This window comes from Aphelocoma coerulescens, chromosome 3 (genome assembly GCF_041296385.1).
Source record: "Aphelocoma coerulescens isolate FSJ_1873_10779 chromosome 3, UR_Acoe_1.0, whole genome shotgun sequence".
NCBI lineage: Eukaryota > Metazoa > Chordata > Aves > Passeriformes > Corvidae > Aphelocoma > Aphelocoma coerulescens.
This window is the reverse complement of record NC_091016.1, coordinates 66,491,340-66,511,460: the sequence shown is the minus strand read 5'-3', so window position 1 is coordinate 66,511,460 and position 20,121 is coordinate 66,491,340. Positions and strand designations below refer to the sequence as shown.

The following is a 20,121-nucleotide window of genomic DNA, read 5'->3' as shown; positions in this document are numbered from 1 at the left end:
TAATACAAAGAGGACCAAGGCAGGCTCTTTTCAGTGGAGCCCAGTGACAGACCCATAGGCATTGAGCACAAACTGAAACCCAGGAAGCTCCATCTGAACATTGGGAAATACTTTTTCACTGTGAGGGTGACCAAACATTGATACAGATTGTCTGGGGTGGTTGTGGAGTGTCCGTCCTAGGAGATACTCAAAAGCCACCTGGACACAGGCAACTATCTAGCTCTAGATAACCCTGCATGAGCAGGGGGGTTGGACCAGATGACTTCCAGAGGTCCTTTCCAACCTCAGACACTCTGTGATTCTGTAATTCTGAGTTCTACTGCTGTCTATTTGGAAAGCTGTGAGAAAATGTTGTCTTTTCTAAGCATTTTGATTTACTTTTCACTGTCTCTTAAAACAGTTTAATGGGAATGGACACATATGTAATTGAAACCAGAGATGCCAAAAAATGAGTTTTCTCTTGTAACCAGGGACACAAGGGGACAGAAATTCTTGAGCTTTTTCTGGGCTAGCATGTAACATTTCTAGAACTGAAGCCTGAAAAAACTGTCCTTAAATAATAAAATTAAAAGTTAAAGTATGCAATGCCATGAGTGTGATGGTAAAAAAAACTTTAAAAAAAGTATTCCACACCCTCTCTATGACATTGTGCGTTTAGTACATAAATAATTAACGTAATTAATAAATAATGGTGTATATACACCATAATATATATAGTATAATATATATTATATAATTAGCAATAGGGCTTGCATTTATCTGCTCACTCTGTAGCTTTGTCTTTTTTCTTTTAAATGTAAAGAAACCCTTCAGATGGAAAGTATCCTGTAATAAAATGTAATCTTGCAGTAATACACCACGTTGTGTGGAAACAGATGGAGTTTTCATTGAAAATGAGGCAAAGCTGCTTAAGCACTAAAACTAAGAACATCTGCTTTTTGATTTCTGTGAGATCTGGGTTGAAGTATTTCCAAATATATTGGAAATGGCATGGAAAGTTTTCTTACAGTATGCAGTAAAAAAAAATGTCAGCACACAGGTGAGTAGATGCAGAGCCTTCCTCCATCTTTTAACTTTTTCTGCACTTTGTAAATTACCACTTTGCATTGTCAGTGATGGACTTCTTGCTTAACAGTTTTCATTCATGCAGAAGAACCACTGTTGCACATCTCCAGCAATACTGAATAACATAACGCATTGAGTAATTCTGGTATTTCCAACATAGAGAATATATTGTCAGACTGAAAGAGTCAGCTACAAATACAGATTTCTAAATTACAGGTATAACCAAATCTTTCATTTCCTGTATTTTAGGAAAATAAATTTAGTAGGAGGAAAAAAATGCAAATTAACTTTGTCATATTAGTCCACATCTTTCTCCTCTTGCTAAATGCATCAATTACTTTAATAGGAGAATAGTCACCCTGAAAATTTTCCTTGCTTAGATCTTTAAGGGGCCACATTACCATTGACAGCAAGAATTTTCTGGGACTTGAGTTGTTGGTATGTAGTAAATTCTGAGTGAAAACTTCAGATAGTCTTTGCCGTGTGATGTTTGTGAGCCACTCTGTCTTGTGTTCTTGTTACAATTTTATGGCTAGTTGTGTTTGAAGTCACACATAAGAAGCCAAAGGTATATCCTTCCATGAAAGAGGATGCACTTAGTATGTCTTTGAAAGAAAGCAGGTTCCAGGTCAGCCCTGTGATTGAGTAACTCCTTGACCTGTAGTACTGGCTTATGTTACTGTTTGGGTGGATGGTTTCTGGGTTTCACTTTGCTGCTGCAGGGTGTAGAAGGGGGATACTTGAGAACTATAAATGAATAATGGAGCCAGTTTAGGATTTCCTCAAAGAATTGCAAGCAATTAAGTTGGCACAGACTGATCATTTGCTGGTGGATGCAGAACAGCCAAAGTCCACACACAGAGTTGAGATCTGGCAGTAGTTTTATGTTCACTGATGGATATTTAAGGTCCTGCAGACTGGTAATTCAGGACATGAGCTTTCATGCCATTGCCAGATTCTATCTTAAAAACACTGTGATCAACTGAAACTAAAGGAAGGAATTAGCCTGGTTAAGCTGAAAGTAATTTTTTAAGTTGTTTTTGTGGTAATGTGAGCAATTCAAAGCCAAAGGAGACAACTCTTCACATCCCATGTGCCAGACCCTGGGTTTCCCTACCGCAGGAGCTTACAGCTGCTAAACACTTACGTGGACATAATGGGCAACTAGGTCAAGCTCACAAATGAAAAATCCATGACAGAGTATTAAACCCCAAGACCTCGGGTTGTCTAGGTTAGGAATTGCAGATACAATAGTGTCCCCTAACCTGCATCCTTATCCCCTCAGGTAATCTGTGTGCTTGCCTCAGCTGCTGCTCCCAGCCTTTGCTGGAGGTAGTTCGTCAGCTCTCTGGATGCCTTGGCTGAGCCCTGTGCTTTAGACTCCTGCTCTGTGGCCATTTTTAGTTCAGCTGTGTTTTAGAAGTGCATGAGTTGGTCTTCCAATGCCTTGTTTCCTTTGGTGCCCTTGTAGGGGAATGACTGTGTTGGTGCTGCCCTCGGATGAAAGGCGCTGCATGCACAGGCTTTCGGGTTTAGTGAATGTGTTTGTGTGACTGTTGGCCAAGGAATGCATGTGCTTTTTAGTAAATTGTATGTGCTGAAATATGCTGTGAGGGAGGAGAACAAAAGGGAAAACAAACCCAGAAACATCCATGTCCAGTGGGACAGAGCATCCAGCAGCCACGTCTCTAGCTTGATATGAAAGCATTATGTAATACTTGGAATCTGATTAAACAAGAGCTCTCTGTGAAATTGTAACAATTAACAAACACTGCACGTGATTTTCAATGTTATATTAGGTGTTAGTTAATATTTAGGTTTGGTTAATAAAATATGAGAAAAATTGAAAAACTCATTACAATAACGCCATTGTTGGATTATTTGCTGTTGTTTTTTGCTCTGTCGTCGACCACCTAAGCTGAGAGAAATCTCCTGGCTCTTATTTGTTTTCTTTTCCAGTGATATTGAGATTTCCCGAGCACAGAGTCCAAAAGCTGTTGATGTGCTTGCCAAGGAGATAGGATTGCTTACAGATGAAATTGAGATCTATGGCCAAACCAAAGCCAAAGTACGTTTGTCCCTGCTGGAAAGGTTAAAGGATCAACCAGATGGAAAATATGTTCTAGTTGCTGGGTAAGAATGCAATGTAATGTCATTAATGTCCGCTCTTTCCACTCTTATTAATATAAACATGCAACTTACATCTTTTTTGTGCTCTGCACAAACAAGAATCTTGAATGTTTTCATCTGTATGTTGGTCTCTTCTGAAAGTGAGCAGGTTTTGAACTTTTTTGAAGTAACACAGCTTTTCTTCCATACTGTTATTACTGAAGTAAAGTATATTTTATAAAAGACAATTTGTTCTATGATTCTGTGAAATGTTAGCTGTTGGTGCATGGAGGTTTTCTTACTGTTTTATCAGAATTTTAAATGTTTAGCTTGGATATTTAAAGCCGCTTGTATTGTAGCTGTTTATAAACAAACATTAACAGAAGCTACATGCTAATCTGTTGATATTAACAATAAATACGTTTTTTATTGAAGAACAGATTACAAAGTTTAAAAAGCCATGTTTTTCTCTCTGAAATGTAGACATGTCTCCAGGCAGGCTTATCCTGCCTGCTTTTCCCACGATTATAGCAAATGCTATGCTCAGCAGGAATTATGCACTTCTCTTCTGAAGAGCTTCAGGTTTTTCTTGCATGGGGTGACCCACCATTTTCATTCACCTTGTTTACTAAGTGGAAACTTTTACTTGTGAACAAACATGTGAAGGTTTTCATTAATATTTAAATTGCAGTGTGTTCTTTATCTTCTGAGTTAATCTATTGGTTGCTTCCTTTAAAGTAAAGCCACTCTGGTTTGAAATACAGTTTTAGGCTGATTCAGAAGGAGAAGGCTGTTAACTGCCTTGATCTACTGTAACTGCCTTGATCTATTCCTCACCTTGGCTAGTGTTTTTCAAACTGTTTGCTTTACTGCCTTCCTGTGGGATCAACCTGGATTTCTGGCACTGTCTGAGATGGAGCTGTTGTAGACTGAGAGACTTGATGTTACAAAGATGAGGCAGGCAAGTTATGAAGCTTTGTTCAAAGCTGTGTGAAATCCAGCATTAAAGATATTCCTGGAGGATGCTGGAGCAGTTAAGGGAAGGAAATAATAGCTGATTGAGATTGGTTTCCTTTGGCAGAGTTTTATTTGGTTTGGGGTTTTTTGTGGCATTGGAGAAACAAAAACAGGTTTGGCATTTGACAGTTTGAAGAAAGTTGCTGCTGTGTATTTTCATGCTCATGGTGTCAATATCATCAGTTGGTCATCATGCTGCAGGCTGATACAGGCTTCCCTAGCAACAAACCTCTCACAGAAGAGGAAGAAGTTATTTGAAAATGTCTGGAGGTACAAAGATAGCAAGTTGCAAAGCCCCATTCGGATGGATTTTAGTTGTGTCAGATTGCATGCACCAGTGCTTGCATTTCTTCACACTGCTTTGTTTCCCGTCTCCTTCAAAGAAGGTATCTCAAGCAATTGTCACAGAAAGCAGTGTGGAAGAAATGTGGGAGAAATGCAGGAGTTTTGACCAGCAAGATGAAAAGCTGGCAAAAAATAGAAAATTGTATCCTCTTTTAAGTCTACGTAAAATATAGAAATACAGAATGGTGTTTCAGAAATGAAGGGCTGGGTTTGGTACTTACCCAACCTGATGATGCAATGTGTTGCTATTTGTAGCATCTCTGAAGTCATTTCAACTTGTGGGCTTAGTGCAAAGCCACATCTGCTGCAGGAGGAGTGCCTGGGCAAGGTCGCTACAGTAGCGGGAACATTCTCTTCTTAGAGAGTTCAAAGCTTGACTTTGAAATATTGTACAGATAAAGTATACATATAATGTGTGTTTATACACTCTCAGCTGCTCTCATTTGCTGAGATGGCTGTAACAGATGACAATAATTTTAAGAAAAGTAGGGAACTCTTCTCTGATGAGGAAATGTTCAGTATGGTGAAAATTGAGTATCACTGAAGTGTAGAAACTGGTGAGTGAAATAGTATTGTCATTTGCCTTCATTCTCTCCCTGCCAAGGCAAGGTCAACCAGAACCTGCCATTTGGATTATTATGTTTGTTCACAATAACCAAAGATATTTAAAAATTCTTTTAGAATGATGCAGTACAGGTCTTCAGAATAAATTTTCAGTGCTTCAGAGGAAACATTTAAGATAATATGCTTATACCTAAGAGTCTGGTGGAAATATTTATAATGTATTGTGGGAACTTCTCGTGTGTGAAAAGAGTGTAAAGTGTGTGTGTGTATGTATTCAACAAATGGCAAAATCTCCAACCTCCATCCGTGATGCAGCCAGCAACATTTGTGCCTCTAATTGCACATTCAGGTTTAAATGTTTCACAGTGTCTAGGAATTTATAAATATTTGCTGCTAATGCTTGTCTAGTTCATTCCTGATATGCTAAAGACCGAACTTCTTGCTCTGAACAGCAAAATGCAACTAAAATGTACCTTTTTATCTCTAAGGATAGTTGTATTTATGGCTCTTTAAAAAGTTGCTAACTGCAAAATCTTTTTTGTTCTTTCTAAACGCAAACAAATATGGCTAAGTACCTCATCCAATATAAACTTTGTATGCTGAAATATTGCAGTTTGATTAACAGATCATGACACCCAAAAAGAGGATGAAGACTTTATTTCTTCATAACTTCCATTTTCTTCTCTATGGAGACAATTCTTTTCTTTTTTTACTTCCTTCTTGCTTTTTTATTTTCTTTGTCTGTGTTTGGCTTGCTATAGGGCTCATGTTAAGACACTGTGGGGGAGCCACAAGTAATCATGGAGTAATTGGTTCTTGGGCATCAACTGCCTGTAAACAGGCTTTTAGTGTGCCAAATAATGTATTGCAGGATCTGTTAACTCAAACTGCCTCCACTCATTGCTAGCTGAGAACATGCAAGTGAATGCAGCTTGAGCATGACCTAGGAGCTAAGTTTAGTGTCCAGGTTAACTTAATCACTCATTCAAGCATGTAGATGGCGTATTCACAAACACAATATGAAATTACAGCTAAAGTTTATTAGAATCTGTCTGTGTGCATATGTTTCAGCATCTTGTTTCTAAATGCTCCAGTGCTGTGGCTTTTAGCAGATAATTCTGGAAATCTGTTCACTTCAAAGATGCAAGATGAAGAAGAATAAAAAGTGGGAATATTATAAAATATAATGCTGCTTTTAGCAAGAAGTGTGTTGGATTTTGAATGCTGGAAAATTTAAAATCAGTACTTTTCTCCTAACATCAGTTGATTGTTCTGTGATGAACTACTTTTTCAGTAAGGTAAAAATGGAGGAAAACAAAAATGTATTTCTTTTTACTGTGTCTCTTTGGCTGAAAGGTGCTTAAAAACTAAGAAAAAAAGGAAAACAAAAATTAGAGGAAAGCTACAGGGAAAGATAAGAGGGGAAAATACCCCTATGTTGATGCCCTGAATTGTCTGACAGTCCAGTGTAAAGTCATACTTGAGACAGTTGTCATGTATTGGTCATGTCATTGCACAGCTCCTGATTGGGATTGTCTTGTATGAGTCTGTAGTGGGTTATGAGAGTTTGTAGTGGAGGATTCCTCAGTCTGTTCTTCAGTCATTTTAGCTTCATAATCTCTGTGCTTTTGTATTTGGAAGCTCCAGTCCCGTCCAAAGGATGCCACTGCAACGTTGTCATAGCCTCATCTTGATGAGGTGACAGCAATTGCAACACTTCTGTGCTCAGAACTACATTTCTGACAGTTGTAACCTAGGATGGGAGATGTACGTGGGTGGGAACTCGGGTGCCCATGGCCTCCATAGCCTGGCTTCACAGGTTTCCATGTGGGTCACAGGAATTATGAACTCATTAAAATCTTTGAATCTGCTCATACCTATGAGTTGAACGTAGGAAATTTGAAAGGGAATAGCCACATATCCAGTAAGGTTCTTGCTGGAGTCACAGCGGCTGGCGTAGCTGTGAGGAGGTTACAGCTGGTGCAGTGTGTGTGTCTCCCTGTTTGTTTATTTTCACTTTGGGAGACCTCATGTAGCTTTCCCAGAGAAACAGCTCTGCTGTAAGTTAATGTGATGTATAACAAACAAACAAAAAGTCTGCATATTCTTATCTTTGTTTTGATATACATAGAGAAGACTTTCCAACGTTATGGAAAACTTGCTTTGCCAAGGAGCTGATGACTGCTTGGTAGGTGGCAAAGTAAGTTTTAAGGCAGAAAATTGTTGTGGGGTTTCTGTGTTTTGATTGAAAACATACTAAAGAAATTTGAAGAATAATGCAAATGGCTGTAAAAGTCTCTTGAACTTCATTAAAATTTATTGCATTTTAAAGGAGGTTTTTCCTCAATTTTTGTAAGGTTAAAACACAGCATTGCACAATTGAGCTAAAGTTATCCATTGGCACTTGTAATTTTATACCCATGTGAGCAGGTCACCTGAGCTACAAGAGTGTAGGCTCAGTAGTGTAGCCAGCAAAAACAGCCCACAAAACAGTTTAAGTGGATTATTTTATTTATAAAACCCAATCAAAGTAGAGCAGGTACAAGAGGGACGATACTTAAAATAAGCTTTTGAAAGGAAATTATTGGAATAGAGTTTTCCTTTGATTTCAGGAGCCTTTTTTTCTTTTAACGAATGTTTAAAGCTGGGATTTTGGTAACTGTTGAAACTAATAAATAACTGCTTAGCTCTTGAGGTTTCCTGCCAGTTTAATCAATGAGCAGTTGTGTGTTTCTCTTTTTGCTTTCTGGAGAAAGGCCTATCTCATAGAAAACTCCCAGTGCTTTCTGGTTCATTTTACATAGGCATTTTAGAATAGGCCAGTCGAGTTACCAGAGTGTTTTAGTAATGGGACACTTGATTGTTTGTTGTTACCTTCTGTGACAAGTAGATATTATTCTTGATGCTACCAACATGCCTTCTGGTTATGCATTTGTCAATTCCAATTTCCTCTCCTTTGCTAGATAGGAGGCTGCATCTTTGATTTTGCTGGTTTCACAGGAGTTGTAAGGAGTCCCTGTGTTGCTGTGCATGCCAGATCAGCCACCTGCCATGTTTTGAGCTGAACTGAGTAAATGGCTAGGGATGGTGTCTCTGAATTCTCTTGAGCCTGAACTTCATATGTCTGACACCCAAAAATAGAGGTAGCCACCGACAGGATGCTCTGCAAATGGAAATTTTTCTTTTAGTAGTGCAGCCATTGTGTGCACCGAGTTTTTGGGGTCTGTGGAAAGTTCTTTACTGGTAACTTCCAGTAAACAATTATAGGTGTTTTTTCATGGTGGAATCGTTTTCTTTTTGGTGTTTTGTTATTGCTGTTTTTTTCTTTTTGTTTTGTTGTTATTGATTGTAAATAATTGATAGCTTCAAGAGTTGTTACCTTGTTAAGTCTTTGACTGCAGTAATGCCTCAGGATTACTCATATATTCCTTAAATCTGGTTTTAATGCACAGGAATAAGAGGATCAAGTAAATGAGATTAGGACAATAGACAAAAGTGAATTAGATAGTAGGAGAACAAGGGGTAAGGAGAAAGCATGCTAAGAATTATTTGAATGTGTTTGGGGAAACCAGTGTTAGAACAGTAGTCAGAAGGTGAAACTGGTAGTAAAAGTTAATTAACCTGGCTCTAGTGCTCAGAAAAGAACACATTTGTACGAAAGTGAGGATCCTGGGGCAAAAAGGAGATGAGAAGAAGAGTGGTGGGAAAAAGGGAAGTTATCCTTGCCGCAACAGTAAAACCCTGAGGGCTCCCTGTCCTAACAATGTAGAGATTAAAAGTATCCTTTCTTCTGGGAACTGCAAACTTGAAAGCAAAAGAAATGAAGTAACATTCTGTGCTCCTGCAGTAGATCAGAAGGAAATAAGAAGGCCTAGTATGGATAAAAAGACGACGGGGACCAAAACTGCTTTGAGAGTAAATAAAGGATATGCTCTAAATCTCCCACCTTTTTTTGGCTCTGCAGATATTTTGCTAGAATTCTGTGAATTCCTTTTTAAGTCAAAGGAGTGCCATTCTAGGATAATGGAATAGTAAGTTATTGAGGATGTTATAGAATCTGACGGTTGGTAAACACAATGTTATAAAATGTGGGAGAAAATTACTAAAACCAAGTGCCCAAAGTAAGTGACCTGTGGTCACATAAGAGTAGTTCAAAGCGAAGAATTCAGGGAATCTCTTATAGATGTGCTTAACCCCATTGATTTCACTGAAACTTTAGTTAAAAGACTACTTTTCTGAATTGGAATTTTTTTTCCTAGAACAATATAAAGATGTTAATTTGGCTTGTCTCCTATTGCCCAAATTTTTCCAGACATATCTGTCCAAAGCATCTTTTTTAAAGTAAAAGCCCAGGATCTGATGATGCTGTAACAGAGAGATTTGTGAAAAGTTAATGTTTTTTCATCTATTTTATTTTGTGGGACTAAGAAGGGCTTTTGACAATCTGTGAACTGACTGAACTAAGCTGAATCCTACAATTACACTAATGTTTTTATGCCATTTGAATTGTGATCTGAGGATAGCAATATCTTGGAAAAATTACTAGTTGGGGATGAAGTGTTTCTAATTAGAGCTAGATGTTTCAGCTCAAGTTTTGAAGAAGTCATAGGATAAGGGTTCCCCTTTAACTAGGATCCATGTGCATGTTTGTATTTCCATGGGAATGAACATAGTTCTTAACATCAGCTTCACTAAAGTACCTCTCTGCAGGTAGAAAAGGCAGCAAAGATACAAATGGCTACACTTTGCCAAAAAGGATTTGTGTGAAAGTGGTGTGAGTGGAAAAAAGGACCAGGGCTTTCTTCTTTTGCCAATCAGAAAAAGAAATGCTGTGCCTCAAATGAATCATTTGAGTGCATTTTGGAGACATGAGATGTGTTCATACCTCAGGAAAGAAAAACAGGAAGAGAAGAAAAACCCTAGCAGCCCCCCACACTTTTAATGTGGATCATAAACAAATGTGCTGATGTTGAAAGTAGGCTGAAGATCATTTAAGCTGAGATGTCTCTCATTCACTGAAGGCTGATGAAGTTTTCTACTTGCAAAATCAGCTGTCATTGTCCCTTTATTAAAGGGGCAAGAATAGAGTCTCCTCTAGGGACAAGAATAGAGTGGAGGTTTGATTCTCTGATTTGAGTTCGGAGGCCTTTCTAAAATTCTGTCCTGTTTCAGTCATGTTCTAAATATGGGAGCTGTAGCATGAGGCTTTTGAGCTTTTGTATGGATTATGATTATCATTGTCCCTTATTGCCCTTAAATCTCCAAAACAAAAGTGTACAATAAATCGTGTTCAATTGAATATACTGAATTTTGTGTCCTGTTTTATTTAAAAAGCAGTTGATCTGTCATTTTTGAGGGTTACGATGATGTAGAAGGTGGAGAGGGGTAGTTGAGCTCTACAAACAAAAGTGTTGGTTATTTAACTTAAAATATTCTATTATTTCATTCAAAGTTTGAGCAGTGGGAATAAAAGATCTCATGCATTACTACAGAAAAATATTAATACATGCTTAGAGTATCATGATGGATGGTTTGTTAATGAAACTGGTGAGACTTTTGTGCTGTAATAAAAATGTCTAAATTCAATATATTCTTTTTAGAACTTTTGCCAAAATAATCTTCTCTTTTTCTGCTATCATAGTAAATTGCTTAAATAGAAGACACATGTATATTAGCATTCCAGCTTGAGCTAGGGGCTAACATTGTGGCAGGATTTTTGTGAAGATAAAGTAATCTTATTGAAATTTGCTGTACAAATATTCTTCATTGAAATCAAAAGCTGTAAGTTCTGATATCCTTAGCCAGGCTGACATCAGCAAAAATTTGATTAATCTTTTTTCTTGTTTTGCTAGAATAACCCCTACACCCCTAGGAGAGGGGAAAAGCACAGTCACAGTTGGTCTTGTTCAGGCACTTACTGCACACCTTAACATTAATTCCTTTGCTTGTCTGAGACAACCTTCTCAAGGACCTACTTTTGGAGTTAAAGGTACATAATATTTGCAGAACCTATGACTTTTCAGATTAAAAGGAAGTACTGCTATTTTGCTTATTTTATTTCATTTCTTCTTTTTTAATTTCTTAATTACTTCACTCAGTGGATTGTCCCAGTGGTAGCATATTCGATGTTTTAGTAGATATGTAATTAATAGATAAGGGTTTCTTGCACATGACTTTCTGTGCAAGGTTCTTGCCTATGTTCATGCATGTAACATGTATTGATAATGCAGATAAAGCCTAGACATAATGAAAGGCAGAGGGATGTATTAGCCAGGAGGAATTTTGTGTGAGTACACACCCTTCCAGTCACCCCTCTACTTGGAGGCTCTTTAAATGTGTTTCTAAATGTTACTATCTTATTATTCCTTGAGAAAGAGTCCATACTGGATATTTCCAGGTAAAACAAGGAAGTTAGCAGTTGTGGTTCAGCTGTGTCAGCAGCATAGTGTTTGACTAGGTCTGAACCTCTCTGTTCTCCTGAGCTGTTGCCTCTAATAATGGGCTGCTGCTTTTTTGCCTAGAAACTTTATAAGAGCCTGAGAGCCAGGTAAGACCCAGTCAGATTTCAAGCCCATCTTCAATTCTGATAGGAAGTAATGCAATTTTTTTTTGCCATTTCTCAGCTGAAATTGGTGCCTAACTGGGCAAGCACTCCCCATCTGCTCTGCTTTGCTTTGCTGAAGTTTAAGTTAACAAGTTTGGTTTCAGCTGGAAGGCTCCTGGTGCTTGGTGCTTCTCAGCTAAGACTGATGCGTGTGAGTGCCTTAATCCCTTCACTCAATTTGTGCATAGGCAACAGCAAGTTCCTTTGCCTGTACCATGAGAGGTAGTGGGGAAGGAGTGCTCAGGCAAGGCTGTGAAGGTTTCATTCAGAAGCAGTGCTTGCTTGTGACTGCTTTGTCTTTTCACCCAGCAGCTGCATGTGCATGACTGTGTCCTAAATCTGGGCAGGAGCAGAGGGCAGCCTTGACGCAGCCAAAGCCTGCAGCACCCATCACGTGCAGGCTTTTATTTCAGAGCAAGAATTCCCTTTTTAGTACCTGCTGAAAAAAAAAGCCAGCAAGATCAAGGAAATCATGTTTATTTGGGTGCATCACTGATCTTCTAATAGAAATCAAAATGCCAAAAATGTGTCATCATTGCTGTATGTTTCACTTTGTGTGTTTAAAGATAGTTGGTTTTTTCCAAAGCTGATGTGACTGATGTGACCATGTGCTTCCCTGTGCAGGTGGAGCAGCTGGAGGTGGATACGCTCAAGTGATCCCCATGGAGGAGGTGAGACAGCCTCAACTTGCAGTCTGTGATATGGTTTAATGGGCATGATGATATTCAGTTGAAGATTGGACTTGATGATCTTGGAGTTCTTTTCCAACCTTAATGATTCTATGATATTCCTAGTGCTTGTTTGGAAATATGTGACAGTTTCACCCCAAGAGAGTCTAATTTAGAGCTCAGGAAAACCTCTCTGGCCAGAACTGGTGAAGAAACACCTTGACCATGCACAGCTGGCCCAAGCAGAGTTCTAGTGTCAGCCCTGAAGTGCCATTAAAACTGTCCTTCCGACTCCTTCTGTCAGACACATAAAAAGTAGAAGTATCTGTGTAACACAAGTCTTAATTTAAGATGCTCATTTCAGAGTTTTCACAAAACTTTGTTCATCAGACTTTGTATCAGCAAAGTTCATGCCTATTAGGTTAGGGGCTGTTCTCCTGCAGTTAACAGAAAGCTGGCACACACCTCCAAAGCCAGCATACATGCTGTGCTCTGGGACAGGTTCAGCAGTAATCCACACATCTGGTCCAGGTCAGTTAGTAACTACTAACACTAAACTGATTCAGTATTAATGATGTGGAACTATAGCCCTTGTCTTCTTATTCTTGAATCATTTAGTATAGAATGAAGATGTTCTTGGCTTCGTTTGGCCACACTTAGAGTGGTGTACTATGTACACAGCTGAAAACAAGTCCTTCATATGGCTCAGTGTATTTTCACCTGGAAATCTTTAGCCTACCCTGACAGCTGGCTAATCCGAGCTGTAGTGTCTGAGATAGCAATGATTGCTGCTGCTAATTTGTCTTATTAATGAATTTAATTAAATATTTTCTAATAAAAAGATCTTGTTTCCCCCTTCTAGTTCAATCTTCATTTGACTGGAGATATTCATGCTATAACTGCTGCAAATAATTTGCTGGCTGCTGCTATTGATGCTAGGATCTTGCATGAGAATACTCAGTCTGATAAGGTGAGAATTACTTTCTCATATCCAGATGACATTTTTTCTTTTCAGCTTTTCAATAAACTGCATTTCAGAGAAAAACACATTTATCGTTTTATATTTTCACCATGTGGACAGTAACTTGCTGAAGCCATTCCATGTTCTGCTGGGAAATTTTCCTTATACAATATATTTTTCTGGCAAATAGATATCATAAGGTAGTCTTTTAAGATAACAATCTCATGCCTGGAACATTGATAACTCTTTCAGACTGTACTAAATAGTGTAATAAAGCATGTTCTCCCTATGTATAATCTTATTCTTTTCAATAATTTGTAGACTCACTTTAAAGTTACAAATTGTATTTCTGATGTGTAGTTGGGTATGATGTACCTTAAGAAGAAGGAGTTATGGGGAAAATAAACTAGATCCTTGTCCCTCTGCTAAATATATTGTGACCTTAAAACAAGTCTTAACTTGGGGCTTTAAAAAGAAGGGAGAAGATCGAGGAAAGAGTCTCTTCTTTCTGTCTGCAGTATTAAAACTGAGCAGGTTTGACATATTCCCTTTGCTTGGTACATTGGTACACAATGTACAAGTGTACATTTAGGCAAGTTTGGAAATTATAACTATAGTTTAAATACTTTGGATCTTGGTTAAAGTTTTAAAAGGTTCCCAGTTTCAAAATTAATATATATTGTTTTGGTGAAACAGAGAAAAACCAGTAATTTCTGGCAACTGGATTTTAGGCTGTTAAATCATAGACATGGCTCAGAAGCCTGCCACCTTCTCAGAAATTTGTTTTTTAAATCTCTAACCAGAACTCCACAACTTAGGTGGTTAGGAAATTCTTACTGAAATTAGGTGGAATAAATTTAAAATGCATTGGCTTTTTATAACTTTTTCTTTCAACTTCTTGTGTGGTTTTTCTAGTCTTTGTATAATAGGCTGGTTCCAGTAGTTAATGGCGTGAGAGGATTTTCTGCTATTCAGCTTGCCCGTCTGAGAGTAAGTTGTTAATTCAGTCTCTCCTCAATTATAGTGTCTCTTCATGAAATGTGTTCTCTTACACAACTTGTTTAAAATGATTTGATGTATGGGACTGAGTTTGTATAAACCCTTATGAATATATGAAGTCTAGACTTGTTTTTTGAAAGCATCATCCTTGGAGTAATAGAATCTGGGTCTGATATTATTTTTACAACTAACATTTTTGCTATTCTTTTCTCCTGAAATAAACCAGTAATGTTTTTAAATGCTGTGTCTTTTCTGATGAAATATAAAGTTTTTTAAATACTTTTCCAATTATGGTATAGTCACACTTGAAAGCTCACATTCTTTGGTTTTGCAATATTTTCTGATTTTGAAAGTTTAATATAGCATATATTTCTGGGGTTTTATTGATATCGGTTTGACAGTGTTCTTCCTTCAAGGGGTACATTTGTATGTTCAGTATATTTTTGCATCCCATCTTGCTTGCTGAATGCTTCCAGAAGAGCTTCCTGTGCAATTCATATATGAATTACATGTCTGGATTTGAGAATGCCACTCTGATAAAAACCTAGAGAGGAACACAGTCCATTAGTGTAGGAGAAAGAGAATATGAGCCCCTTAAATATGACCCTTGAGGACAGCTCCAGTTCTTCTGTGACCAGTTTCATATTTGTTGTTGGCTTATGAGTCCTAACTGGTCATGTTTCAGTCATCAGATGGCAACGGGATTGGGGGGTAGAAAGAAGGATAAGAGGTAGTGCCAGCTTCTGTTTTGGCAGGGGGAAAAAGAGTTCTTACAACATTTTAAGCTTTTGCCCTACTCAGTTGAATGTCAGTGAACTACAATGGGGATGATACTTGCTTGACTGTAAGGCAGAGTCAGGCTCAGAGATTGTTCCACTGGAATTCTGGAATATTTTCATTTTGTTCTTGTTTACAGTTACAGATAACAGGTTAGGGAAAGAGGGGGAGTGTTTGCTTTATTCATGACATACCAACTATCTCTATATTTGAAATGGATTTCTCTCTTCACATGAGCTGCAACTGAGTAAAGAGAAGTTTGGCTTTATAACATTTATAGCATTTATAACATGAATCATAATTTCCAATATATTTGAATTATTTTGCTGTGAATTATTCTCAGTGTAATGATTCCTTATATCTAACAAGATGCCAATTGTAAAGGAATCATTATGGGATCAGGTTACATTTTTCTCAAAACAGGATTACTAAGATTGAAACTCTTCACTTACATTTGTGGGGTTGATAGGCCAGAGCAGCTACACCATTTGAAACAAATAAGCCATTTCATTGCACTTCTTGAACTTGTTTGTGCTTAGAGGCTGGGAATAAACAAGACTGATCCTGAGACTTTAACAGAAGAGGAGATCAGCAAATTTGTGCGCCTTGACATTGACCCATCAACCATAACATGGCAAAGAGGTATGTAGTCAGAAAGCCTCACTTCACCTTGGATTTCATCATAATTTATTTCCTAATTTGCTTAATTTTACCTGAATCAGAGCTGTTTCTGCTCTGACTGTAAGAATAACCAATTTGCAAGTGGGAAGTGTGGGTGCATAACAAATGCAGGTGCAGCATGTTGCTCTAAACTTGGTCAAGTATCTGCAATAACTCAAGACTTCGCTAAAATTCTGAAAGATAGGTTTCTTTGACAGTTTAAATATGTCCCTGGTCTCTCTCACATTAGGTAATACCTCTTCAGACATATGAAAGTGTATTTTCTGTGCCTTTTGCAAATCTTAGCCATTCTTTTCTTAACTGTGTCTGTTATGGCTCTAGATTATTTGTATTTATTCTTCTTGATTTTGGTCCCTCATCCTCCCAAGCTCAGCAGCCTGGGTAGCTCAAGAGACTTAATAGGCTTAAGGGATTATGTGTTTTTCTGATTTTTGAAGTCTCTTGAGTTGTTTGCTTCATTTGGAAAAAGAGGTGAAAGATGTGGTACGGTTGCCAAGCAAACTGATATCCACTCTGATACCCTTAGACAACTCCCCTTTGCTTTTTCCAGTTCTAGTGCTGGGTCAGATTTCAGTGTTTACCTCAATTTCTAGACCTATCTTTTTCTTCTTTAGGGAAGTAAACTCTGCATAAAGTTTTGGGCTAAATACCACTGGATTTTATTTTCTTTCTTAGTTCTCAAATACTGAAGTTATCACTGTCACATGGAATGTATTGTGATGCTTAGAAAAAAGGGTGAATCTGTTGAGAAGGGAGGGGTCTTGGCCATGCTTTACTGTGCCCTTTGTGTGCATGTAATCTCAGACTTGGGGTATTTTTCTCAAGATAATTCTGTGGATGTGGCAGAAGATGTTTTTTATTAGTCACACAGTGTGTCTGGAAGTGACCTGTATTAGGATGAAGAAGTAATATAAATGTTTAGTGTAATATGACTCCTCTTTTTTATCAGCATGGGTTTGGGAGGAGGCAACATTGCTCAACAGCTGTTAACCTCAAGGGAGTTATTTAATTAATCTCAAACAATATTAGTGAAATTTCTATTCCACACAGCTCCATATGATGTACGTACCTTAAACATTTCAGAAAAAAACCTGAGTTTAGGAATGGTTTAGATAACTTGGAGAATGTTTTATTTAGGACTGTTTCTGCAGTCCATATGTCTATGAAGCTTGTTACATACCAGGGAATTTGTAGGGAAGAAGAGTTAAGCTATCAGATTTTCTGAAAATTAGTTTTAGTCAGGACCTGTTTCCATAGAAGTACCACAAACTTTCAGTTCATTGTCAGCTTAAACTAACTTGAAAATGTACAATATACTGAAAAGTGGGAAAGCTTCCCTCTTCTTAGTCTTCCACTGGTATTCAGATTCTGTTTACATCTCTAGAGGATAAGGAAGCGGATACATTAAACCTAACACTTATTTGAACCTAAACCTTAGTCAAAGGTTTACTTTGGGTGAAGGAAGAGGGATGATTTGGAGAAGGAAAAATTGGTTTTATGGCAAAACCAGTTATTCCTTATTTTATTACTACTTAGTGCAGCTATTGGAATCTTCTTGGAGAATGAGTGACCACAGTGAGAAAGTTAAGTATATCTCAGTGACCAGGAGTTGCCAGGGCAGTTACAATTTCATGGTTAGGGTGTTTAGGTTACATGATTTCATAAGGAAGGACCAGATAAAAAAGCAGCTCACTGTCTATCCACACTGGTGGGAATGCTAGTTCCTGCCCTCAGAAGTGCCAGAAGTAGGCTGGAAAGACATTTAGGTCTGCTTAAGCTGTGTTGTGAGACTGAGCTTCCCAGGAAGAGAAGGGAGAAGTTTGTGCTGGCGGGATCAGCTTGCCATATGGCTTCACAGTGCCATATGGTACCACAGCTTGGTGCAAGGCTACAGCTTCCATGTACCAGGCTCTGTCCTGCAATTTCTGCCAGGAGTGTAGAATTTTAGAGTATGACTGTGTATACATAGAAACCAAAAAGAGTTAGCCAAATCTGTGTTGTAACATCCCTTAAATGGGAATTCCTGAAGAAATTAGGGGCCTAAAGACCACGTAGAGGGAAGAAGGTATGTGTGGTATTTATAACAGCCTCAAGAGAAATGCCCAAGAAGGGAGGAAGTGACTTAAATCTTGGTTTTCTCCCAGCTCACTCACAAGCCTGAACTGGAGTTGTGTAAGATTAAGATTCAAACTCCCTCTTGTTCTTGGGTAATTATGTCATCCTTTTCTGTTCAGACAGTTTTGTTAATCTCCAAAAGCAGCAGGAAAAGTGGAAGGAGCTGATTTCACTTACCTTGAGTACAGACAACTTCTCTGGAGGTCCCTGGATTCTCCACTTATAAATGAACAGGACTCAAATCTACCAGAAGATTAAGTTCACTGCCAAGCTACAGGCTGAACTTATCAAGAGTACCTTGCACCCTTTATTTTAGGGTTGGTGCAAACTTAAGCATTTCTAGGATTGCAGAGCCTGTAAGAAAGAGAGAGTCTTATTTTTGCTTTCTGTAGGGGTTGATGTGCCCTCTTGTCCTATCACTGCATGCCCTTGTAAAAAGTCCCTCTCTGGACCCTTTAGGTACTGGAAGGTGCTATAAAAGGTCTCCCTGGAGCCTTCTCTTCTCCAGGCTGAGCAGCCCCAACTCTCTCAGCCTGTCTTCGTAACAGAGGTGCTCCAGCCCTCTGATCATCCTCACGGCCCTCCTCTGGACAGGAGGTTCACAACCTATGTTGGGGCCCTCAGAGCTGGATGCAGCACTCCAGATGAGGTCTCACAAGAGTGAGTAGAGGGTGAGAATCACTTCCCTCAACCTGCTGGCCATGCTGCTTTTGATGCAGCCCAGGACACAGTTGACCTTCTGGGGTGCCAGTGCACACTGCCGAGTCATACTAAGCTTCTTATTAACCCAGAGCCCCACGTCCTTCTTCCCAGGGCTGCTCTTGATTCATTCTCTGCCCAGCCTGTACTTGTGCTTGGGATTGCCCCAAACCAGGACCTTGCACTTGGCCTTGTTGAATTTCATGATACTTGCGTGGGCCCACCTCTCAAACCTGTCCAGGTTCTTCTGGATGGCATCCCTTCTTTCCACCTAGCCTTTTGACCACTGTGCACAACTTGGCATCATCAGCAAACTTGCTGAGGGTGCACTGAGTCCCACTGTCCATGTTTCTTACAAAGATGTTAAACAGACCAGTCCCAATACCAGACCTCAAGAAACACCACTCATCACTGGAACACACTTGGACACTGAGCCATTGACTGCAACTCTGAGTGCAGCTGTCCAGCCGGTTACTTTCACCAAGTGGTCCATCTGTCAAATCCATGTCTTCACTTTAGAGCTGATGATGTCATGCAGGACTTCCTCCTAATGTTTCTTCCTAAGAAGCATCCTGATCAGTTCTCAGCAGATGAGAGAGCTCTTTGATTATTCTCAGTCCTTCCTTTTGGCTGCTACAACGGGAGGTTTGAAGTTGAGTGTTGAAAGTGCAGAACTGGAGAACTTGGCTTGTGATGTTTGTTAGAAGTCTGCAGTTCCACACATTGGTTTGGTGCCCTTGCAACACCAAAAGTGTTTCCAGGTTAGAAATACGATTGTCTGAGATTGAAGTTATGTTAAATAGCAGGTGGTTTATCTTGACAGTTGAAAGAAAAAAACAGAACCAACCTTCCTTTAAATGCTGTGCAGCTGAATGTGGAGTTAGTTACGGTGATGTGTGTGGAAGATACTTGTCTGGAAGAAGCAACCTGACAACATAATCATCCTTTAAAAGAGGAACTGACCAAGTCTAACCAACATCATGCAGTCTTAAAATCAATTCTTAAAAAGTCCGTGATGAGGCAGATGATTTGAAGTAGATCTGGTGCTTTGTATCTACTAAGACTGATTTTTCTCATGGAGGTAAAATACTAAGTTGTACGTAAGAGTATCAAGAATCTGTTAGCTTCAAATGCTGTTCAAATAAACTGTATTTGAGTTGTTTTGACCTGTCATCGAATGGTATCAACTAGAAGGGAGCAACCAAGTCCGTGCCAGTGCTAACAGAGAGAAGTGTGGTTATCTGGTTACACTGTTGGAGCAGTTGAATCTTACATGTGTAAAAACAGGTATGTCTGGAAAAAACCCATATTCCCGAGACCTTGTTAACATGTTTTGCTTTTGCTATTCCCGTATTTCAGTGGTGGATACAAATGACAGATTCCTGCGCAAAATAACAGTTGGCCAGGCAAATACAGAGAAAGGATTTGTCCGTCAGGTATGTAAAGGCACTTAACAGATCACATTCTGGACAGACTTTGCTTTAGAGGCTGGGAGAGTTTCTGCAGTTCTTTCAGTG

The 20,121-nt window shown here is 38.8% G+C and overlaps 1 protein-coding gene across 2 annotated transcripts in view; it reads left to right on the top strand.

Moving 5' to 3' along the window:
* Positions 1-20,121, top strand: part of MTHFD1L (methylenetetrahydrofolate dehydrogenase (NADP+ dependent) 1 like) — a 149,160-nt gene that overhangs the window by 24,126 nt on the left and 104,913 nt on the right. For both annotated transcript variants that reach the window (XM_069010665.1, XM_069010666.1), the window contains 7 exons: positions 3,025-3,198; positions 10,953-11,089; positions 12,329-12,375; positions 13,235-13,342; positions 14,249-14,323; positions 15,649-15,751; positions 19,964-20,040. In XM_069010665.1, coding sequence (XP_068866766.1) covers positions 3,025-3,198; positions 10,953-11,089; positions 12,329-12,375; positions 13,235-13,342; positions 14,249-14,323; positions 15,649-15,751; positions 19,964-20,040 — 721 coding nt within the window. The remainder of the gene's footprint in view (positions 1-3,024; positions 3,199-10,952; positions 11,090-12,328; positions 12,376-13,234; positions 13,343-14,248; positions 14,324-15,648; positions 15,752-19,963; positions 20,041-20,121) is intronic.